A 25,395-nucleotide genomic window follows, 5' to 3' on the forward strand; every position below is an offset into this window, starting at 1 on the left:
GTCCAAACCTGTATTGATAGAAATGTGGCTCTTGAAATAAAAATGAGACTCTGTGTGGCTGACGTCAAACCAACTGGGCACCATTGTCTTTGCGTGCATGTATGTGTGTCCATCCGTTTGCTTGTGTGATACTTGAACTTCTCTTAAAACAAAAAAACATTTTCCATTCCAGGAGGCCTTGAGGCTTCCTCATCCTGAAGAAAACATCTATTCGTCATCTCCACCTGAGCCCTGACTATCAACCTACAGTAGCTGTAACCATAGGGAACATTCAGCGCAGTCAGTGCCTCAGCAGATCTGCAGTATATGTTCAGCACAGAAGACTATAGAGCAGTGAAGCCCAACTTTGCAAACCACTTTGATTTTATATATAAATGTGATTCTTTTTTCCAGAAAACTAATCTGCCCAATGAGTACTTTAAGAACTGCTATGCATATACAGTATATATATATATATATATATATATATATATATATATATATATATATATAAACATTCCTTAGACAGGTCAATTCAAGACCTTAGATTTACTTTTAAGCCTTGTATTCACTTCTTTTTACGGCAAAATTGAAGCAAACACGATCCCATGGATTAAAAATAAAACTCAAACCATTGCATAAGCCACCTACATCACCTGTTTCTTGAGGAGTACACTCAGTGAAATGGGCCCGAGCAACGTGCAATGCTGCTGCGAGTCTTGGAAAACAATTTCACTCTGATGTTCTCCCTCTCTTGTGCCAAGAGAGCTTTCTGCATTTAACTTATTCATGTAATGTACAAACTGTACGTGAACAGAAGGCAGGGTGAAAGGAGATAGTGGTTTGGTATAAAAGCTGAACTTCAAAATGGTGGGGGAGATGGCTGAAAGGAAGGCACGAAGAGGCTGTTTCCTCCATTGTGTCTGATTCACATCAGCTTTCACTTACAGTAGCTTTCACTGTTGGTAGAGCACCACCTGACCTTTGACTGGTGCACCACGGCTCTGATTTCAGGCCCCTCAACAGCAAGATGGCGAACCAACTGGAAATTACACAGAATGCTCCAAAAGTGGAATGTTTAATGCATTATTCCCGCCTTCCCTAAAGTACGTAAAAGCTATATTTTAACCGATTGTTGTGCCGCGGCCTCCCCTCACCTCATTTCAGCCGGGTCTCCTCGCACTGCAGTTGCTGTGAATTAGCCCTTGTGCCTGCCGCTACACTAAGCGAGGTAGCGTGCTAATCCTCATGACATCACCATTGTGTCCAGGCCGTTCCATCTAATGTGCTTATCAAAGGGCTTCTTTGAGTGTGAACGCACTAGGAAATCAGCGCGGGGAGGCGGCTGATCGGAAAGCTTTTATCTGCGAAGGAATATTTCTGCTCTTATATAACATCTTAAGAGACTTTCACTACCATCATGTTCTCTTTCCCCTGTGGTGCTGTAGTCTTCACTTGAGGGGAATAAAAGCCTCTTTTGGTTGGTCTTTGGTGGGCACTGCATGCCTTGGCCCAGCTCTAGGTTACTGTAGGATGCCTTCGTCGTATCTCTCTCTCTCTCTCGCCATTTTCCCACCACATATTGTGAGTTGAAAGTGAGGGGCAATTAGATAAGGAGACCTCCGTAATTCCCAGACATATCTTGTTTAATCTCATGAACATTGCACATTACTGACTGATATGAGGATATGAGGCTGGATTCATGTCCTTCTTGTGGCTCACGCCATTGTCTAGTTACACAGTGGACAGGAAGAGCAGCGGGAGGGGGCAACTCTACCGTCTGCATTTTATTTTGATATTATTTTCTTGTAGCTGTATATACATAGTGAGATTCAATCCCACCTGACTGAGAATGGCAACGGACAGACCACAATGAACTCGGATTGTACTGAGATATTAATCTGAAGTGAGTCATGCTCATAAAATCGAAACCAGCGATAGATAAATACATGGACAAACTAATCATATTCTATATTGTATACTGCAAAGGATTACCTGCATTTGACCAACTAAATTGCTAATTAAAAATAGCTCATCCATCTTACTGAATAAAAGGAAATTGCTGTGCAGAGAGCAGTCCCTTTGGAGCGTTCTGCTCTGAGACTGTGGTGAATGACTGATGTGACAAAGCTATTAGCCGCCATAGTCAGAGGGAACAGTCTCAATCAGCAGACTGCATATTTTCAGTATAGACAAGAGGGAATTCAACTACAAATTGAGGATAAAGGCAAACCAATGTCATCATTATCGACAGATTAAAAAGAATGAGAACACACTCTCTGTTCCCACTCCACATAAAGAAAAGGTGGCACACATTAAAAACTGATCAGACTGAATTACACTCCAGCAAAAAAACATTAACAAATAGATTATTGAAAATCGTTCTAACAGTTTCTACTCTCTGTCTCCCGCTCTCTCTCTCTCTCTCTCTCTCTCTCTGGTCATCGAGTCGATCATTAGCTGTCAGGGCCCTTGAAACCATACCCCCAACCCTGAACTCCCATTCCTGCTCGCCTCTAAAATATTCATAAGGACAATTAGGAGTTCCGATAAGGCGAGTACGGAGGGCTGGGGGGCGAGCGGCAGAGACGGCAGGATGTGCCAGCAGGACGTCTGTTCTGCAACACTCTATACCCAGACCACAGACCTGTCCTCATCAATCTGAGACACAGCAGCCTCCCTCTTTGCCCCCAGTCAGGCCAGGCAGTCAGAGGAAGGTGGCACAGTGCCAGCTAACCCCCCATCCCCCCCTACACCCCCAATCCCAGCAGGCTTTGCTCTGTCCTCGCCCCTGGGCAGGAGGGGTTGGCCGCACAGCACGCAGAGTGGGAGGAGGGGGGCACAAGGGCAAGCTGATTGTTGCACAAGCTAACTCACAGAAGCCGCTGTCCACGAAAAGCAAGGTCTCATTTCAGACGCTCAGCCCGCAAGGTCATTGCAGAACGCAGAGGGTGGACTCACGGCTTGTGGGTCTGGTGGTCTTTAACGTAGCTAGCATCACTGTTGCTCTGTAACTAGATCAAACCAAATTAGGCAAGGTCAATGTCTGACCTATTTCATGTTCTTACCACAGTTTAGGACAGGTTAGTGGTTTGAGCTCAGTTTGAGGAACTAATGCATTGTTGCATGCCATCCAACATATTGTCACTGCAGAAGGGCAACAAATCATGTTTCCATTGCTTTTCTTACTAGCAATACGTGAATTAGCAGTTACAGTACTCATTACAGTGCATTACTTTAGTGCACCTTGTCTGTTAGATAAATACTAAGTAAACACTAATTGTGAGAATAATGAAGAAATCGTCATTTCAGAAATCTTAAGAAGTTTTGAATTTGATGCCATTTATGTAAAAGTCAATATAAAATGAATGCCAAAATTAACATAAAAGCTTGCAAAGTATTCACTACAAAATACTGGAAAGATGCTTTAATCTGTTCTGTCTCTTAACATAACTGCAGACGAGTGATGCATCAGACTTTCATTTCTGTGGAAGCTGAAATAAAGGAGAAGAAGTCCATTCTGACTGAAGTACCTGTACATACAGAAGCAGACATTTCTTTGGGGCATTTAAACAGATAAAATAATCAGTAAAAACTTTGAGAACAGAATACAACTCTGTCAAACCTAATGTGGAAGTTTTTGCTCCAAGGTGAGAGAAATAATGTCCTCCATGTTGAAAAAGCAAAAGAAAAAATGATTTCATGTCTGGAAGTATATACAGTTTTGTCATGCCTGCCTGTAGTCATTTTAGAATCAATAGATATTATATTTACAGAAAGGTAAAATTGTGTTAACTTGATTTCACGCTCGGCACAAGGCAAAGGTCCACACACACCAGCTCAAATGTCTTCCTTTAACTGTCTGTGTTAGCAGTTTGTCAAACAAACCAACTGACTACCAACCACCGGTTCCAAGAGCCTCTGTGCAGAAGTTTGATATTTCACTGATACACTTTCAAATAAAAAAACAGTAACATTTTCTTATAGGAATTGGCGGGAAAAAAACAGTAAAAAATGAGTAAATCAGCTTAAAAAACAACTCGTACATCTTTTTCTCTTTGCTGAATAAACTGTACTGTTGTTAAGCTCCAGATTTTAGCATAGCAAATGTTTGACCTTCAAGTATTAACTCATTAGCGTCAATGGAAACTAATAATTAGAAGGCGGCAGCATGGCTTGTGGTCTTTTGTTGTTGTGTCTCTACATGCTCTCTAAGAGACCTTCGATTTGAAAAGACACATACGTAGTTGAGAGGGTGGAAAGTAAGCTCTGACGTCGGTGAAGTATGATACATGCTAAAAGCTCAAATCTCTTTGTTGTAACCTGGTAACAAGCATCACACACCAGAGACAATATAAAACAGTGAGATGTAATACACGATGGGTTTGAAATGCACAATTCAAAGGATAACTGTTGAATAGCCACACATTACCAAAGAGCAGGGCTGGTGCTGATTATGGCACGTTTCGTTCCAATAATCAAGCTACATTTTCACAAATCAAAGGCCATTCGTCTGCCATCAGGTGGCAATTACTTTGTATCTGTTCCAGCAGAGGACACCTATTACAGAACAGCATGTGATGTACTCGCATGAACATTACCACAACTGTTTCATTACACTCAGAAAACTACAAAAGAGGACTGGTGACCCTTTTTCACTGAAAGCCCAGAGGAAAAGGAGTCCTTGTCCTACAAAAAGGGGCACTTTGAAACCCAGCGTGTTGCTCGAAACAGAACCATTAATACTGCTCCACTCACTGTGGCAAGAGGAGACTTTTCAGACTCACCAGAGTCATAGTACTCCATAAGAGATATCAATGTAGATGCAATGCAGTACGTCAAGAGGAGAGTGGTAATAAATTAAAGGAACTGGAGAATTCACACCACATTCCTAACTTTATAAAAGAGGAAGTAATAAAGTATTACATATACAGAATGCATGAAACCCAGAGGGTGCATTTTGCTTACAGGTGCAAATTGAAACCGCATACTATAACTGTAAGTAACGAGATCAGAGGTATTCTTGGGGCTAACAAAGATAACCCTTCTCTCTTGTTGTCTTGATAATATTTGAGAGATATTTATTTTGAACTTGTCCTACAGCACGAGTCTGGAAATAGATGCTGGTGTTGTATGGACAACCGGTGTGTTTGTTTTGACTACAGCAACACAAGTTAAGTCTGGAGCTGGCCCCGAGGTGAAATGACTGCTCTGAGGTATACAAAACCCTCTGTGCGCACGGGAAATAGAAAGTCAATCATGTGTTTATATGAGCCCCAAATGAAGAGGCGGTAATAGAATTTCAGAAGCACTCGTTAATGACTGCCCATGCTGTTAATGTGCCATCCCCTCCAGAGACAACAGATTGACTGACAGGTTTAGAATTTATGTGGCAACATACAGAAGATGCTTGAGAAAAAACATCATCACAGAGAATGTACATATCTATTTATTAAAATAACATACCCATACTTAAGGTACAGTAATACCATCATACTTAATATAATCTGCAATACTGTGTGTGACCTACAGTCAAAATAAAAATATAGAAAATCATTTTAATATCACTCCAATAAATCACCGGAGACCAAAAGAGCACATACTTTTTGTTTTTCTGTAATATTAAAGATGGGCCGGCGGCAAATTTCACATATATTGAAAAGCCCTGAAAAATCAACATCAACCCAATAAGTCTATGGCAACAGCAATGACATTTGATTTAGCTTAAAAAAGGATTTCTCATCAGTGCTGCTGTGAGCCCGAAGGTGAAATATCAAAAAGAGGAATAAAGTAATATGATGATGGCCTAGTGGTGACCGAGGACTGAAGCAGATAAATAATGGCCAAGAGCTGGATATGAAGTGTAATCAAGACTCAAATCATTGAACAATACATTAAATTGATAAAACTTCTGTCCGTCTGTATGTTCTTCGCATATCTTGTGAACCGTTCATCTGATCTACTTCACACTTGGCGGGGGGTATTGCTGGAAACCAAAAGGGGAAGTGCATTTGGACTTGAGCATGTTGCCCGGCGTCCGCAGCGGGCAGACCGCTTATTAACTGCAGTTCACCCGACAACAACCAAACTCTTCTTCACTTCCCTAGAGTCAAAAACGAGTGAATAGCCAACTGGAAGCAGATGCCAATCAAAATGTATTTCACCGGTGAGACAATGAGTAAGCCGCAACTTGGCAACTCTTCCCAGGTGTAAGACACAATACTAACTCATAACACTAATAACGTTATCGCCAGCAAAACAACTCTGCCGATTAAACCCATGCTCTTATTTATAACATCAGTGGTTTTGTCAAAACAAGCGACTAATACGCCGGATTGGAAATGACATCCGCTCAGTGTATTTCAGCCATGTTTCTGATGGCAAGTAACCACGACTTGGGTGAGTTTCTCAAGGGTGGATTCAAGGCAAACACTATCTTGCTTTACTTTTCATGCTTTCTCCAACTGGAATGTTGGTAATGGCAGTGGCAGAATAAGAAGGCAACTCAAAACGTTCCTGATGTAAAACTATTGAGTACCAATCGTACTTGAAGTATGGTATAAGCACAATGTACATACATTTACTGAACATCCATTCAAGGTGGAGCTTTCAATTCTGAAAATATGATGCTGGATGATTTTATGAATAATGCATTGTATATTAATTGATTCATTTTGTGAGCCAAATCTGAATTTGCAACATAACAAGTAAGCTTGTTACTGTTATGATGTGGGGTGTTTCACGGACCCAAATGCAGACTCAGACAGCAAAGTTCTATTTCAAAACAAAGGGTCGTTTATTTCTCTCAGTCAAGGGAAAAAACAGGAAATGGACAAAGTCAATAGGAGGCGTCTTCACGCCTCCGCCCGGTTCCAAGCCGGAAAGTGGCTAATCCTGCGGAGCGGCAGACGAAGCAGACAGGAAAACTGTCAAACGTCAATACGGAGGCGCGTCCTCGTGCTCTGCTCGGATCTTAGCAAAGACTAAACAGTTGATCTCCGAGGAACTAACTGGAAGGCTTCCTCGTACAGGTGAAAACCCGAGGCTCGACACTGTACGGCAGGCAAGTCGGAAAAAACGAGAGGCAACGTTCGTAGCGGACTTCAGAGAGTGAACAAATAGACTACTCACGGGTCGGAATACCGGGTAGGTAAACGGACGGACTGACAACTGGGATGAGAGTGACAGGAGTATTTATGTCAGCTGGAGGTGATCACCGGAGATGAGGCACAGCTGTGCCTACGGAGAGAGGCGTGGCAGTGGGCGGGACTCTTAGGAGGACCCTACTGAGGGAAATACAGCCGAGCTAGACACAAATCCTCACAGTTACGTTGCAAATTGTTTGTATGAGCGTTTCCTGAGAAAGCTGCAAGCAGCAACACCACAGGCCAAGCGTTTGTTCTGAACAGACACTGCACTCGTTTGATCAAAATAAAAATAATTTTAAAAGATCTAAATTCATACTTTGTTGTTTCATTAAAACAGCTGCTTTCCCTTTCTGTGCCACTGTTAATAGACCGGCAATGATAGATAATGATGTAGATAATTATATGCAAAGATTGAGCACCAGCCAGACAACAAGAAATTATGGATTTTTCCAACCAGAAGTGCAATCATCTCAAGATATAAAATGTCTAATTTGACTTTCTATTCTACGTTTCTATAAATGGAGGCTCACAAGTTTATTGAGAAAAACATCAGCACAAAGAAAGGTGGCACCAACAGCAGGTACTGAGTTTGGTCTTTCCAGAGAAAAAGGCACTGTTGCAAAGGAAGTAGCAACATCAGTTTCTTCAGAATAACCAAATGAAGACATCAGAAAACAGCATCAGATGCAGAAAACTGCAGCAGAGATAAAAATACAAACTAAAAAAACCCAGTGTCTGCACAGATGGAACCAAGATAAAAGATCTTCTGAAATACATGAAACCGCATTAATAACACTTACAACGTATAATTATGCAAACTACGGCTCAAACCCAAAAACAATAGTCGGAGTGTAATGCCGATATTTATTCAGTCAATATTATGGACATGGACACCAAATTGTGAAAATGTAAAATGTGTACTGGTGACCTCATCCAATGTAATATTATTTCAACAAGCTTTAAAATCAAAAAACGGATACTATTTTATGATATCTCTTTCAAATAAAATATGTATGTGTTTTAGCCCACCAACTACATATTACTGTATGTTTACTACTGCCAACTATTTTCCAAAGCATGCTGTAGGATTTTAGTTGTATGAAGAAAATGTGTAAATAATATGACTACACTTACTTTCATCAGTTGCATCATTTTGTGTGCTTTACTATTTTGGTGGACTTTTATTTTTTTTAGATCAATCTTTAAAACAGTACATGAAAAGATGAATGAGTCACCTATATAAGTTACAGAATACATTTGATGTAGAACAGAGTATCATTTTGAATAAGCACTGGCAGGTATAGTGGGTTCTACTATTCTCCAGTCTAATAGTTTACAAAAATGGAAAGAAAACGAAAATGAGGTGCACAGATGCATTAAAGCAGAAACAATATTTTTGAAAAATCTTGACATCTTTGGTGTCCTTGGCAGGTTTGCTAGTAGGAAACTGGACATAGGACATGCATTTACTTTGTTGTTTGAAGTTGACTGAATAATTTATTATCTTCAGTTATTACGTCTCGTTACAAACAGCTACAACGTACGATGTGTGAGTATAAAAAACAGCTTCATGTGTCTATTTTGATACATTTACCAAATAAACCTTTTACTCGTTGACTTAAACGTCCAAATCAAGCTTTGGCAGATAGTTATTTTATTATTTATATATCACAATACAAAACTACAAAAAGACTCATTATTATAGTTTATTATCAAAGAAAGTTTTACACATCAAATTCTCTGCTGCCTTCACGGCTACACTAGCTATAACATTGCTGCTGTAATACTCTCTATTGCATTAGAGAACATGGTGGTAGCGAGCGACAGTTTCCCTGTAAGAGCCTCATTTGACCGTCTTGTTATGTTTCTGTGCCACAATTATAAATACACACAGAAGAGAAGACAGTATGCCTCAGCTACTCAGATAAGTCTCACCAGTGTGCTTTGATATTCAAGGATTTGTGCTGACTGTTAAAACAAACACAAACAAGCTGCGCGCCGCACTATCCTCGACAGACTTCAGAGTTGAAAGAGTACCGATCTACTGAATATTTGCATGGCTGAAGCTCATTTCTCACAGGAATATTTGATCAGAAAATCTGCTGATGGAGAATCAGACGCATTATTTAAAATGCAAATTGAGTTTTTGCTCCTGTAAAGTTGATGTATCACAATGGAAATGCAATACAAAAAAACAACAAATGAAGTAGAAAAAAGTCATGATTACACATTCAGAGCCACATGACCTATTAAAGATGTTGTTGCAATAATACACTGAATATATTTCTCTGTTTTAATCTGAGGAACATCACCTTCTGATTTCTAACCTACCCTTTTATGTGCCAAACTGGATTTGTGTCTTTGTCAAAAGAGTAAAAAAAACAACGATAAAATGACGTCTTTTTCAATTTTACTCATCTCGTCTATTTTCAAGAACTGTGTGTTAAAGAGTGAAATGAAATTCCATTATCCTTGACTCTAATCAAATAAAGCATCTGATTTATTCATTTTTGGACAGTTTTCTGTTCATTTTTTCTTCTCATGCTCTTTTATCTCTCTTCCTACCCCCACCTCTCTCGTTCCCCAGCCTCCATTTCCAGTGAGCCACCAGCAGGAGGATAATTGATCAATCATGCTAATTGACGAGTCTGGACAGCTAGCCCACCATAGCAGATGTGCCAATTTGCATTCATTAAGTTAGAAATGAGTCTTAATCACCGCTCAGCCTTTGATTGACAACATAAACACCCCCTGCCGGAAACTCATGTTGCACGTTCAGCCCAAAGCACTGTATAGGGTTCATTCCATAACTGGCAATAAAATCTGTTTTTTTTAAGCTGTACGTTGCTGAAAATGCACTTTGAAGCACAGCGGAATAATCCATTGATTGTCTTCATTGGTAAAAGTAAATCAACTACAGAATATGGCACACGATGACAAATTGAACTCTTAGTTGTGATGATTGCGTTGCTTTAGTCGATGAAAAATCGGCAAAGGGCAGTCTTGAAATTCACAAATAAAATAGATTCAGTTGAAAACACAGGGCTTGACATTCAGTAATGGTCAAAATTTACATATCTTACTGAATGATTAATACAGCTCCCTTCATAACAACAGTAGAGATCATGAGATAAACCCTAATGGAAATTTGCTGATCATTTTAGTCTCATTTCCTCTCACTGTAGTGGTCTTGTGAGAGGGGGCGTTCCTTCATAAATAGAGAGGGGATTGTCTGTTTTTCCCCCAAGTCACATTAACAATGGCCGCCCCTCTTTATTATGTGGAAGATAAGCAGAATTTCCCTATGAATGTTGTTTACTCTCACAAATCATCAGGGTAAAAGACATAAACAGAGCAGTGAAAAGTCAATGCTTTGCATATGGTGCTGCCCAGTTATTTACAATTACGCAGCATTGGTATTTCACCAAAACTGCATTCTCAAACTGGGTTAAAGCCTATTCACAGCCCTGATGTTATAAGATTACAATTAAGTGTTGACTTAATGCCTGCAAACCTGATTATTATATGCCATATACCTTAATTGTGTTGAATTGCTCAAAGAGACGACAGATAAATGCCAAACGGTGCATGTGAAGTCAAAATCTGATTTCAAGGGTTCTTCCACAGACACAGTGGTCGCTCTGTGTGCTGGAGAACGGTGCGAGGTTATGGCGGAGCATGAGCAAAATCTCATTCGCTCCACTAGCGGAGAGTGGAGGAAGAGTAAATATTATTCGATTAATCTAATGACCAACGGCAGCATTTGGATTTGTGGCACAGAATTCAATAAGAAACACAATAGGAACAACACCATCAAACCTTCTGGCACGAATAGCCTACTCTGCTTGGTTCACAGCAACACAACCATAATAAACACCACATTTATTTCCAGAGACATTACTGTATGTTGATAAGTATGATCTTGAGACAGGAGTGTGTTGCTCTTCGGCATTACAAAACAATAAAAATACAGCAATGTGTATTTTTTACAAAGTAAATTAGAACATGTATTGGTGTTATACCTTGTCTGTACATGTGTGTCATACTGTTAAGAAGTACACACAGGTGAATGCATAAGAGGAGAGATTTCATACAACAGTTCGCCTGGAGTGTTGGTAAGGTAAACGCTATCAACACATGCAGACGCAGACAAACGCACACACCAACATGCACATCGAAGAAAAACCTGGGCCGACTGCTCTGCTTTGGACTACGAGCCAAGTTTGAGACAAAGTCCATAGCCCTCCACTGAGTTATCAAACTGTGGCCCAGGCATGCATCCATCTGTGGAAAACATGGAGACTGTTCTCCCACACTGCACAGCTCAGCCTTTATCTACAGATGGTACTACTGAGCAGGAATGTGACCTTTGATTGAGTTTCTCACAACGAACGAGCTTCCCAATGAAAAGCGGGAGAGGGTTTTTCTGGCCTCCCGTACCGGACAAATGAGCACATGATTGTTTGCATGGCATAAGATGGGTTTAACACAATTAAAACATTTAGATAAGTGTCCAGTGTAAGTGTCCTCATGTGAGACCCATTTCAGGAGATGAATGGAGGAGGGCTGGATTCTTGCCATAGATAAGGCATCAGCTCCTCCGTGTAGTGCACAAGGATCTGTGCAGCTGTAAAGAAGCTCAAAGGCTGAAAGGAAGTCTTTGCCAAAAGAGGCAGTCGGGAAAACAGTTCAGATCAGAATTTCTCTTAAATTATGTTAAAATTTTCTTAGATTATGAACCGCCACCGACAACGGCTATGTGAGGGTTGTGTGGTGATGCTGCGAGTTGGACTGGGTTGGTTACTTCTGCTCTGCTTCCTCACTTCTGAACCTTGAGCACATAGCCAGCAGGCAGAGAGGACATTTGTGCATATGTGCAAAGACGCTGGCCGAGCGAGCGGGGACAAAAGCGGCTTGTTCTCGCCTTTTGTGCACCGGGGCAGCTTCCTTGAGAGTAGCCAGAAGGGCTAAGTGGGAGATCAGCATGGGACCACTGGTGCTACTTTATGTACAATGTACATTCCAATTACACCACGCTGTCAACATCAACATACATTGGTAGACCACAGATTTATGTTACGTTATGTTATGTTGTGAAATAAGTGGAAAGACCAAACTGATAGGCAGTGACAAACCCCTATGAAGACTCAAGAGTGTAAGATGCTGTTGCGTTTGCTTCTTTAAAGTAAGACAGCTTTCAGAGTCACGGCAAAAAGAAATGTGCGGTCACTGTTACGTAAGTAAGGAATCTATCCATGTATTTTTTATGCAGGTGAGCCCCTGCTCTGCTCCGAGGGCCCCTGATGGAGGAGTGACTGCATGAGTCTACTGGATGCCAAAGCACTCTTCTGCAGATCTGCCAAGCAGGTAATTCACAAGCAGCAGCAGCATGAATAAAAGATAATGGGCCACAGCTGACTCCTTTATGCCGCATGTAATTTCACGAATTCCTCCAAGTGAAAGTCTTTTCCAAAGCTAAGATTCTTGAAATGTTTCAATCTCACCCATCTTAATCCTTTAACGTCTCTTAATTGAGTATCAGTAAAAAGAAATGCTGTTTGTTTTAGGTGGCAGTAAAGACACCGGAGTATGCAGCAGGCTGCATTGTCGAATAAAACATATCCAAGTGCAGAGAAAGCTAATCTTATTTTAAATAAGTGCTATTAAAATGAATGGGCAACTACATATTAGCAGTATCAGGCTTTTATCAATAGGCATTAACATACATTGTATGTGCTTCCATTTCGTCAGAATGAAGATACCAGCCTCTTAAAGCACATCTTGAATAAGCCGAGAAACCACACAAGTGTGTGCCAATGAAAGATGTTTGCAACAGGATGCATCCCTAATCATTCTCATTTACTTTGGCTTCTACACTTTTGGCTGACAGTTTTGTATGCTGGCATAACAAGTGGTTTACTCTTCCGCCAGTCGCCGGGCACGCAGGAGCTGCCAGAAAACCCAAGTGCTTGTTGAGTTTTATAGAGCAGTATGGAATGTACTAAACACTGTATTTTCACTGCAGCTATACGCCACGCTGACGGTCTGTGATGAGGAGTAGCCAGAGAACTGAGCCCTACAGGTACAATATCTATGGGAAACAGTGGTGGTCAGCAGCTACTGTGGCATGCATGCGCAGAGATAGGTTTTCCACATCAGTTGACGGCCACACGAGAGCAGCTGCACTTATCAGAGACTGCAGACCTCCTGTGCCCTATCTGAATGGTGACTAGAGGGAAACTGTTACTTGTTCCTCACTGTTGTTTGTCTAAAACACTACACCCGTGGAGCATTTACAGAGCTGTACAGTCACAGAAGAAATATATCTTATAGTCTTAATCCAGCACTAAAATAATTAATTTAGTCTAAATTTGTGAAATCTGAACGTAAGTTTTGTATGTCAAATCGTAATGAAGAGAAAATAGGAAAAGGAATGATGTGAAAGACGTTTTTCCCCACAAAGCAAGAAGGCGACGCTCACTCACCTCTACAATGTCAGAGTTGGTTCGGCTCTCATGGGGCTCGTTGTACTCGGTGTATTTCAGCAACACTTTGTCCATGTCTGTGCTGGCATACTGGAACAGTTTGTTAGTGCTGTTGAAAATGATGAGGGCTATCTCACAGTCACATAGTACGCTCAGCTCATAGGCCTTTTTCATCAGGCCAAACTTCCTCTTTGTGAAGGTAACCTGAGGAGCACACAGAAAACAAAAGCATCCATTACAGAGGGAAACTATTCCTCTCAAAATTAAAAAGGAGATCAAAGTCAAGTGAACAAAACATACATTTGTGAACGCAATTTTTACCAGTGTAAATGTTAATTTAGGATTGTTATTGCAACAGAAGGAAGTAGTTTATTCATTTCCAAATCCATGTTTATTGCACAATTATCAGTCGTGGAAGAAGTATTCACATATTTTACTGAACTGTAAGTGACAATACCATAGAGTGACAATACTCCCGCAAAGAAATGTAGTACTTCACTCAAAGTTGGTGGAGTAGAAGTAAGTAAAAAATACCATAAAATGGAAATACTGCAATTACAGGTACTTAAAAATTGTATTATGTGCAGTGAATGTACATCCACGGCTGATACTTGCGACTTAATACAACTTGCTCTAAGAAAAAATGTGGAGCTGCTTTAGGCTGAAATTTAAAAATGAGTATAATATTAAGTAACAATATTATAACAGCTATGCTGACCAAGGTGACAGATAACAAGATCATTCCTCCTTTAGGAATGATTGCAATGACATAGTACAAGTCTGAAATGTCTAGTTATCAGAACAGAGGTCAGGGTTAGAGGCACGAGTCAGCGAGCTGAGTCAGAGCTTTGGCAACAACAGGGGTCCATACATTACTGTAGCCCCTGACTCCATATACGGAAAGCGATCTCTGTAGTGCAGCATAAGCCTTGTAACATGAGCCCTCGGATGGGACTTTGGGTCATACATCACTCCAGTTGTAACGCAACCCTCTCTGCAAAGTGACTTTATGTCCTGTATCTCTGCATCTCTGTGGTCACTTCGGACACACACACACACACACACACACACACACACACACACACACACACACACACGTCATCATGTGACACCACCTCTTTACAGTGTGCTACAGTCATTTCTCCAGCTAAAAACACAGTCAACAAGGAGGGAGGATGGAAAGGCAGCCGTTTTCTCTTTCGGTTCGGTATGTTTTGTCGTTAGTGCGTGTCTCTTGTCAAACGTGTACTATACAGTGTGGCTTGTGACTGTGAAAGCTGTGCTCGGAGCCACAGAGGAGTGCACGTGTCTGTATTCTCCATCAGTTTCACTGACCTACTAAGAGAGGAGTTGAGCAGATGAGCTGGCTTTGTTCAACTTTAATTGGACACAGCTTGCGGCTATACCCTCATTTTATGAACTGGTATAATGCAGTATAATCCTATGTGTTGCATAGTGTCTATGTAACGCTCAGACAGTGGGGTCACTCCAACTGTGATAAATTCATTTCAAATCGTACACACTACAGGTAATTACACAGGACTATTATCCCCGCTCTAGACATGGAGGAGCCTGTCCTCGTGTCATGTTCTATTCAATGCACCGATGCTAGTCGAGCTCGTATGACAAACCAGATTCTAAAAATGGCATTTTGTAAAATGACGAGGTTTAAATACAAGCTCAATCAAATGACACGTTTCCTTGCAAATGGCAGCCACATAAAGCCTTCGAGTGAGTTCGGTGGAACAGAAAAAACATGGGAGGGTTTTGTCTTTCTGATGATTTCCTCAAGGTGGTTCACTGCATGGAGGCAGATAAGGGGATATGATGTGACCAGCATCAGGGCCGTTTCTACCCACCGAGAGCACCTGCAGTTCTAACCAGCTGACACTAGTTTCGCCTGACTAAACACCAGGGCTGCGCACTCATTTGCCTGCTTGCATATTTGTTTTGTCCGCCTAACCAACTGGAAAGCAGGGACTGTCATGTGTGGAAAATGATTAACAAATTGTATGCTCTTTAGTAGATGAATGTGGCTGTTAAGCCACGGAGATGTCACCTTTCAGCAGGAAGCCCAGGACGAGACGCTGAGCGAGGACTTTGTTCCACCTGGATGCGTGGCAGAGTGCTGAGTGCAGCGCTGCTGATCCAGGCACCGCTTCATTTAAACCTCAGCAGCGGCATGGAGACTTGGTCCTTGCCCCAGCCCCAACACAGTACTTCTACAAAAGCCATCTGCTGCTCACAAAGGTGGCGACCACATTGCTCTTCTGTACTCATACAGTTACCTTTAACGGTGAACGAAGGAGGCTATTTTATACAGTTTTGCCTCCTTTTGTTAGAGTATGGCGAGTCATGACACAAAACAGCTCTAAACATTAAGACCAACGTACACAAATATAACCTCCATCAACCCACATCTTCTGTGGGGTGACTGGTGAGACGGTGGAAAACCACAGACATCCTTGAGGTCAAGTGGGAGGTTCACTGGCGGAGCTATCCTACGGTTCACCAAGTCAAAGACGCCCACAAAGACACTCAATGTGGTTTGAAAAATTTGAGTTGCTTCTATAAGTAAGATGTGGTACACATGCAGTCTAGCTCCCTGACTAATTCATGTAATTCACAAAGACAGGATTAGCCTGAGTGTTGTAAAGCTGTGTTGTGTCGCTGTACCGGTGCATCTTACACATGTTCTGAGAAATCAAATGTCAAGGCAAAGGAGAAGGGAGGCCACATTTAAACTTCCAATGAACTGGAGTGATTCCAACTTCCTCTGCTTTTTGATAAGGTCGTTACAACAGCTCACACAATACCAGACAGATCAGTGGCTATGCTAGCATTTCATTTAGACTGTGCAAGACTCAAAGCCCTGACCTTTAAGAAGCTCTCACAATGTCAAGATGAGGTGGTGGTGCTGCTCTCAATTCACACTTTCTGCATTTCCAACTTCTTCCCAAGTGCCCACCATGACCTGTTTAACTGAGCTTTAATTGAGCTTGGTAATTCATTTCTCATATGTATATTTTATATACTTTGGGTAGCAGTTTTTCATGTTTTACGTTCAAGACTCTGAAGAAATATTTTAAGGTGCACGATGCAAATGTTTGTGTAGAAATCTGCAATCATATCAGTAAAAATCACAGAGCGGTGCTGCAGCAGAGAAAAGCATACCATAAGAGACTCGCTCTATTTGCCGAAATACAAGTTTGGAATGTTTACTCATGGAAATGTTACTGTGATTTCCAGGAATTGACGAAATGAAGATCAAGGGGAAACTACAAAAAATTCAGATAAACAGCTACAAGCAAATGAAATTGCAAATTTAGTTGCTTTTTGAAATAAAATCATGAATTTGTTTTTACCACAGCTGGGCATGCCGTATTTATCTATGTGTAATATTCTTGAGACAAATGCATTTAAAATCTAAAGCACGGGCATATGTGCCTGCCACACATGCTTTTACTGCTACATTTATTGTTTCCATCCTCCACAAGACAGTCTGCCACAGAAAACGGTATAGTATATAAGAACATATGCTACAACAAACCCCAGCACACACGTTCACACACAGTTGATGTGTCAATCAAAAGGTCTATCGATGTCTGACTTCAGGCAGAGGTGCCAAGATGACAAACATGACATCTGGGACTCAGAGTGCAGCTGTGACTGGGGTACGGCAGGAGATGCCTGACTCACGAACACCTTCAGAGGGCTGACGAGCTAGCGGCCCTATAAGAACCTCATGTCACCTCTGACGGCCCCCATGGCAGACATGAGAGCGGGCTTGAGAGTCAGAGAGGTCTGGCACCAGCTGGCAGAGTGACCCGGGCCCTGTGGCTGCTGCCCTGGCTACGCGGTGCCAGAGTGTGCGGGCCTGGGAGACAGGCCAGGGCCACCACGACTGTCTGCATGGATCAGCTGTGGCTGGGAGAGAGGACAGCCCCGGGATCCCCATGTGGACAACTGAGACCGCAAAGGCCTCCTCTACTTGGGTGGGCCTGACCTTGAAACCTAGAGTAGCCGTGACTGATCCTGTTTAGTGGAGAGGATGACATGCTGGTTAAGTAAACGTAAGTAGGTCTCTTAGAAATATCATCATCAATAACCAGAATGATCCAGTTTAAAGACAATTGGCTTGTTTAATTTATTGAAAACTGAAATTGTAATAAGAGGCCATGTGCTGTTTCGATAAAATTGCAAATAATTCCGCATCATCCGTGAGCATTGTAGTGATACAAGGTGCACCCTCGGCAGTAAAATTACAAGCACCTGACTTGATGTTTTGCTGCTTCAGCGCAGTTTTATGGAAACTACACATCATCTTGAACAATGATAATATATACGGTGGCTGTCACATTTAACAGTGTTCCTCTGTTCTGTCCATGGTCTATTAACAAGCTCTTTACCTGTCAAAATAATAATGATGAGCGCTCAGAACCACAGGAATGGGTGAAGGCTGAAAAGTGGGAGGTATGCGCTGATGTTGCTCCCTGGGGAGAAAGTGAGAGAGATGGAGCTGCTCGGCGCCTACAGGCATCTGAAGTGCCAGAGCACAATCCAAAATGAGCCACAGCAAGGGCAGGCAACCCTCCACCCAGCAGCAAAATCATCAAACTTTTAATGACTTGGGCAATTACCCCCAGCCTGCTTAATGACATCCATAAGACGTCACTCGACACTGCTCACACCAGCCTCTTCCCTACACTAACTTTCAAGACTAATGTGTGCCCTCCCTTCTGCACCATCGTCCCCCCCTGCAGATCCAGGGGAAGTAGGTGAAAAATGCTCATTAAGTGCCACTGTTGTTATGTTGTGCGGTTTGTGAGTTCCCAACCTGCCATGTCAAAACACAATACTTTTCTCTTTTTGAGGGGCCACATTTCACTGGCCCATATTACTCCACTGTTGGGCATTGTATGTGCGGCAATGATAGTAAAACAGAGAGAGAAGATGAAAACGTGAATGTTAGATAATAGTGTATCATAAATGCGTGCAAGTCTGTGAGTCAAACTGTATTAATTTCTGTGGATACTGTAAATGAGGAGAACCAAGCAGGGTGGTGCTGTTGAATGGTTGTTATCTGTAGCATTCATTTACAATCAGCGTGTCACTCTGGCTGATGTGTCGCTGTGTTGTAGGACCATCACTTATGAAGAAAATGGCTCAGTATTTGGGTCTTTACCGTCCTACGGTATGCATGAAAGGACCTCTGCTGCCTTCATCTTTCATTTTGTCCAACGCTGCAGTGTGTCAACACGAAGCTGCACAAAAAGGTCTCACTTACACATGACGTATGCAACAACTGGACTAAATGTAATTATCTTATCTTACTTGTCATTTGTGCACAATACACTTCATTACTCGGAATTATGAAAACGTGTTGTCATTATACAGCGTAGGTAATGACTTGAAGCAAAATATCAGCTAAGTTCACTGCCTGTCTCCACCCTGCGCTCACAATTCCTGATAGATTGTGCAATTACAGACCCTCTCAGCCTTTGCCACAGTCCGTGTTATAAATCCTGAAAGGTTAACAGCCCTCCGAAAGCACTTGCAGTGATAATGCAAGGGGGCCCCCGTTGTCCCCACACAACATCCCGTGTATGGCAATACTATCTAATTAGCCCACTTAGGGACTTCTTTCATTTTAACGCAAAGAGTATGGATAGCTAGCAGCAGAGATAAAGATTCAAATTGTCTCACGACAATGGGGACCGTATGCTAATGGATATTCCCCCTTGTTTAGGAGCATGCCCCAGGGATATGGCATTCGCTTCATGGCCCATGGGAACAAAAAAAAAAAAAGAAAGAGAGAAAGACACACACGCATACATCACTTTATACCGAAGCTGTATTTTGCAGGGCGGCCGATTGTTACAGCAATTTGTCTGCTGAGCCAGCTAAAACAAACTAAATGCAAGCTGAAATGCCTGCGTTCTGCTGATAAACTTTCTCACAAATTATACAGTGAGACATTTAAAATCTGATACAAACACTCAACTTTGGGAGACACTTTACTAATAAGCTACGTTTCTCTCTGCAGGTCCACTTCTCTGTGAAACAATACAGCTAAATGTCTTCCCTCACTCCCTTCATCCATGCTCGCTCACCTCGCGAACAGTTGACAACCGTTTTTCATGTAATTTCCTCTCTTTTTTTCCCCCTGATGTCACAGGTCATTGCATACGGTGTAGATACCAGCAATGAATCCTTCCAACTGTCCTGCTTGTATCCAACCCAGAGCCAGGTGTTGTACTGATAATTGGCCCACAGTGTGGATTTTTCGTCTGCACTTGGCTGACCTGCTAGTCTCACAGTAACAGACACAGACACGGTCAGGGTACCGATTGGCTAGTACTGTATGATGTTACTGTAATACCCTCAGGAGAGGAAGCACCACTGTAGCTCTGTAATATATCTGTGTGCACAGCAAAATAGTTGTTCCACCTGTGAAGAATGCAAATTACATTTTGAGGGGGTGTTAACAAGATCTGTTCTATTTGGCTATGAGAAACCTACGCATCTTCAATAATTGGTGTAATTTGTCAAAAAGTGCGCTCACGCCTCCTCAACTTAGCTCTTAAATCAAAGAGAGCGCAGCTAAAAAAGAAATGGACCCAGCCTTCTTGCTATAGATATCAAAGCCTGTTATTCTTGATTCAAACAGGCCTCGGCTGTTTTGTACAGTGTTTTGCTGTTTAGGAGTTTATATTTAACATGAGCAGACAGACTGAATTCCAGCTCTCTCCCTCTCTGCGGCTAGCTGGGACCAGTGTAGCCGAGGCAGAGAAGGGTGCTGTGTGTCCTGCTGACCCACCCTGCAAAATGAGAGGGTGCTGTGGTGCAGTGGCTGCTTCTAATTGCTACCAAACAGCTGCAAACACATAGTGTTACAGCAAAGGGGCCCAGCCATACTGCCAGGCCAGGGGTACAAGCCCTACAGTGTGGGGAGGCCACAGGCGGCTCGCTGTGCTCCTCGCTGCCCTCAGTTCACTCCCACGCCACGAGGCCCCCGCTGCAGCCCAGTGCTCCTGCTGCCTCATCAACTTCTCGGGCTGAAATTGCAGGGTGGCAGGGGAATAGTCTGTAAATATGACCGCACTGACAAAGAAATGTCATGGTCCCTGTTCAGCTGGCTGGGACTTTGGGGAGGGAGGTATGTCTTTTTAGATCCATGCACACCATGACAGCTGCTGAACTCTGGTCCAAGGCAGAAAGGGAAATAGAAGACGACTGTAACCTTCAAACAGGTACAAAGCAGACTGTCTTCTGAGACACCAAAGGAAGGACGTGGTAGCATCTTGTCAGATAAGCTAAGAAAGAAGTTATTAAGATTAAAATATTTATATTTTTCATACGTAAACCATATTTTAACCTTTATAAAAGTGCTCCAGAATGATGTAGGAAATTCTGACACTCACCTGCCTGTTCCTCTCATCCATGATCCTGGTGATCTGTATCTTCTTCCGCCCCATGGCTGCGTCCTTTCTGGTCTCTCTGACACCTCAACAATATCAGAAAAACGACACGATTTCTTCCCGCACTCTCCTAGCACATTGTGCAACAGTCTCTCTTCTTCTATACACTCTTTTCTTCTTCGCAATGTGCTTTTCAACACCACAATCTGCAAGGGGACAGAAAGAGAGGGGGGGGGACAGAAAGTTAACTTGACACTCAACAATGTCTCCTCAAGCACTTCAAAGCAGCGGAGGGCTCTGCTTTCTGTTCTCAAGCACATTCAGAAAGTATGAGACCCACATGGTGTACCCTTATCTGCTCTGCTGCTGCACTTGAACCACAGCTGAAGTCAATGAAAGACGGCTTCACACCGACAGGGCAGCAGCTACACCAGACTCACTGAACAGTGAGATGAAAAGATTGATACCACTATCTGTCAGTTAAATACCAGGCTAAAGAAAGCAGCAAGTTAGCTTAGCAGAAAGGGAAACCAGCTAGCCTGGCTCTCTCCAACAGTAACAAAATATCTTTTCCTTTTGTTTCCCGTCTTTGCGCTAAGACAAGCTAACGGGCTGCTGGCTGTAGCTTCATTTTCCCCATAGAGATGTTTCGCTTCATGCACTGCATCTAGATTAATGTCTATATTGTATTTATAGCATTTTACAAAGCGATGTTCACCTTAATATGAATAATTTCTCTACATTTCCCTTCCTGCAGAAAAAGAACAGCAACATTTCATTGCTCTTCTCGAGCGGACCCGCCCTGATGCCAGCTTTGCTCTTAAGATGATTAAGAGAGCACCCAGTCTGGGTTTGACAGTCGTTGAAATCTCCTGGGCTGGAGGAAAAGCCAGCGGGGATAAGGAGGGTGGGGTTCATATTCCCACATGAGCTTGTAACCTGGCCAGTGGTTCAGATCGCACTGTTCCCCAGGGAACATCTTACTCTGTCCTATCTCTGCTTCTCTGCAGGAAGAGATATAGTCCCCTCCCTGGAGGCGCATCCATCACTTACACCCAGCGAATAAAAAATGGCTAAACAACTACATTTCCCATACGAGTACAAATGTAGAATGGTTAACAACTCAGGCCATTAGATGCAGTCAGCAGTTGTGAGGCGAGGACGCCAGGGCCCGAATTGGCAGTGAAAACGAAAATGACCGGTTCCAGTGGCACACAGTCATTATGGGTTACAGATTGGACTGGCATTATGGTGTCTGGCTGTCTGAATCGGGGCTCCACTGTAGGCAAACCTGACTGAGATCACCTCTCTAACTACCCACGCACGGCTGTCTGCGCCAGGAAAGTCACCGCCTGAACCCTCACTAAGAATTTCCCCAAACCACATCACAACAGGCCAGGGAGAATGACGACGTTCTTGTTCATTCCCCATTTCACACACACACACAGACACACACACACACAGACACACACATTGACAGAGTGGTGTTCGAAGAAGAGGCAAATCGGGGGTGTTCAGCTCCCCCAAAGAGATACCTGAGCCACCCTGAAAGCAATAGCAGCGCAAGTTGCAGAAAGTGATGAGTTCATAATATTTCATTGTGTTTGTATCATGATTTAACTGGAAATAACAGGTTTGCTGGTGAATTCTTTGTGTATTTAAAAAGTAAATGTATTGAATTTTGATGCACTTAACAGTGTTCTTCTTTGTTTTGTCCTTGCGCGAACTTGGTGTTGGGTTAGAGGAGCTTATCTGAGGTGGACTCATCTGTAATCATCTGCTGAGACTGGTCTGAATATTCAGTACCTACCGCAAGCTGTTTGTGAATGTGTTCATCAATGTTACCCGAGCATGAAACTACTTCAGACAGAATCAAGACACTCTCACACATCCTTTCTTTATGCAGACGAGCTGTCACAGCAGGACAGTTCAAGTCTAGAGGCATAATAGACTGTGTCATTACATTTCTCAAATACAGATACGAAATGACAAGCTGAGAGGGCCTTCAGACTGCAGGTGTGCCGCACAGTTAATGTTCCGACTTAGTGTTAGTTGTAAGCTAAAACATTTAGCTGAGAAAACCTAATTTTCAGGATTTTAATTATCACTCCATCTAATGCTGCCATTGCTCATATCCCAACATACGTCATATTACTTCAAATCACACAATTTTAATCTAATTGGGAAATTTTCAGCTGGCACCGTTACCCAGATAGACATGTCAGAAGATGGTCAGATTACAAAGGAGAACAATGTCCGCACTGTAGCAGAGTACATGTTTGTGTGTGACACTCTTGACTTCTCTTGAATGTTAGGAGGGGACAGAGTATCTTTTTGTGGCCTAAATCATGTGCTCTCTGTGTGTGTGTGTGTGTGTGTGTGTGTGTGTGTGTGTGTGAGAGAAACAGAGACAAAGAGATAAACATAACTAGAATTACCGCCCTGTGGTTTTATGCCTCCGCCAACCAGTCAAGTTGCAGTTTACATCCATGTCTGTCCAGTTTATGTAGACTTGGAAAGTAATTTATTAAAAGGAATTAAAGGAGCAGTGTGTAAGATTTTGTGGCATCTAGTGGTGAGGTTGCAGATTGTATCCAAATGAATACCCTTCTGTCACTCCTCCCTTTCCATAGGGAGAACTACGCAGGCCTTCCGAGTTTGTCTGTTCTGGGCTACCGTAGAAACATGGCGGTGCAACATGGCGGACTCAGTGAAGAGAACCTGCTTCATATATAGATATAAAAGGATCATTATGAGCTAACAAAAAAAGATACTTAGTTTTAGGTCATTATACACCAATGAAAACATAATTATGAATATCACAATCAATCATTTCCAATAAATCCTGCTAAATCCTTTACACTGTAACTTTAAGTGTATTTTTTGGCAAATTTGAAGTTAGCACTACATTGACAGAGAGGAACGTGCCGTCTTCACATAGGGACTATTTTTAGAGGAGTACAGAGGACCGATAGAGAGCTTCATCACATGTGCAACGACAATCACCTGAAGCTCAATATCAGCGAAAGCATTCGAGCTACCAAAGGAACAGCCTGCCCTGGTTGTCATCCAGGGAGAATAAGTGAAGAGGGTGATCTCATACTAGTACCTTGGCTCCAAATGTGTTGACATGCTTGGCCAATAAAGCTGATTCGAATTGAACACAAAGTTGTAGCCATGACAGCGGACAATGCTTCAAATATGGATGGTGCTGCAAAGAAGCTTGAAATTCGAAAACGTGGATCCTTCTCTCGCATCTTCAACCCAACAGCACTGAAGCTCTATACATTCCCCACAGTTTTAAGCTTAGTGTCACCAATTCAGTATCCAGCCAAATGCGAAATATGGCCACAATCTCTCCTTCTGTTCCTGAGTTATGGCGTTGAATAATGACCATAAAAAAGTATTTAGCTTTATGATGTCACATTGAATTTGATCTTTGACCTTTTAGATGGAAAATGTCATCCCTTCACCATTGTATCCTATTAGACTATTTGTGTGAAATGCTGTCATGATTAGCATACTCATTCTTGAGTGATGGCCAAAAACCCCTAAAAATGTCATCAATTCCCCCTCGAGTCCAGGTGGATGTTTGAAGAGATGGCCCAAGCATTCGTGAGATATCGCGTACACGAGAATGGGACGGACCAACATCGTAATGCCTCTCTGGCCACTGCTGTCAGTCATTAAAAGTATACAGTGTTCTGTTTCACTCCATTCATTTACAGCAGCAAGCTAACATGCTCTTTTGTTGTTTTTAACTCTATGCTGTTTTGTTTTAAGTTTGTGATTTGCACTTTTATGTGAAACTTGTTTTGCTACCGTTTTGGCGAGGACACCCTCGAAAAAGAGATATTAAATCTTAACGGAAATAACCTGGTGAAATAAATAAAAACAATTTAAGAATTAGAGCTACTGCTGATACTTTGCTACTGTCTGTGTGTGCTGAACTACAGATGTACTTTAATGTGAAAGCAGCTGTCAGCCCTTTCTGTGAAACTAGAGGTTTACGTGGTTAGCTAACGTTTGAAAATATTTACTCCACAGTTTTTCTAACGGTAGATTTAGACATTTTCCGGCCTTTTCGTTTGGGAGGTCGTTTTGCATCTCTGCATGGATGATTTACCTTTTTTTTTTTTACATGTTTACTAAAGCTCAAGAAACATGGACTGACCTTACAGCGAACGTTTAGAAACTGAAATTAAAAAACGGATGAGCTACATTGTCTAACAGGTCAGTTTTGGTCAAGGGAAACCAGACGGAGCACCATGTAATTATATCAAGGGGGGCCCTTTCAATGTGGACGCACAGAGGACAACAAGTGAGCATCAGGTGTGAACGTCTCTGCTCACAGCAGCTCAG

At 42.2% G+C, this 25,395-nt stretch overlaps 1 protein-coding gene across 5 annotated transcripts in view; it reads right to left on the reverse strand.

Annotated features, from left to right (window-relative positions):
• The window catches only part of mef2aa (myocyte enhancer factor 2aa), a 65,607-nt gene that overhangs the window by 24,257 nt on the left and 15,955 nt on the right, over nt 1-25,395 (reverse strand). For all 5 annotated transcript variants that reach the window (XM_079269541.1, XM_079269543.1, XM_079269540.1 and 2 more), the window contains exons 2-3: nt 21,037-21,239; nt 13,613-13,816 (exon numbers count right to left, since the gene is read on the reverse strand). In XM_079269541.1, coding sequence (XP_079125667.1) covers nt 13,613-13,816; nt 21,037-21,090 — 258 coding nt within the window. In that variant the 5' untranslated portion in view covers nt 21,091-21,239. The remainder of the gene's footprint in view (nt 1-13,612; nt 13,817-21,036; nt 21,240-25,395) is intronic.

The sequence above is a fragment of the Melanostigma gelatinosum genome (assembly GCF_949748355.1).
Source record: "Melanostigma gelatinosum genome assembly, chromosome: 1".
NCBI classification, from domain to species: domain Eukaryota; kingdom Metazoa; phylum Chordata; class Actinopteri; order Perciformes; family Zoarcidae; genus Melanostigma; species Melanostigma gelatinosum.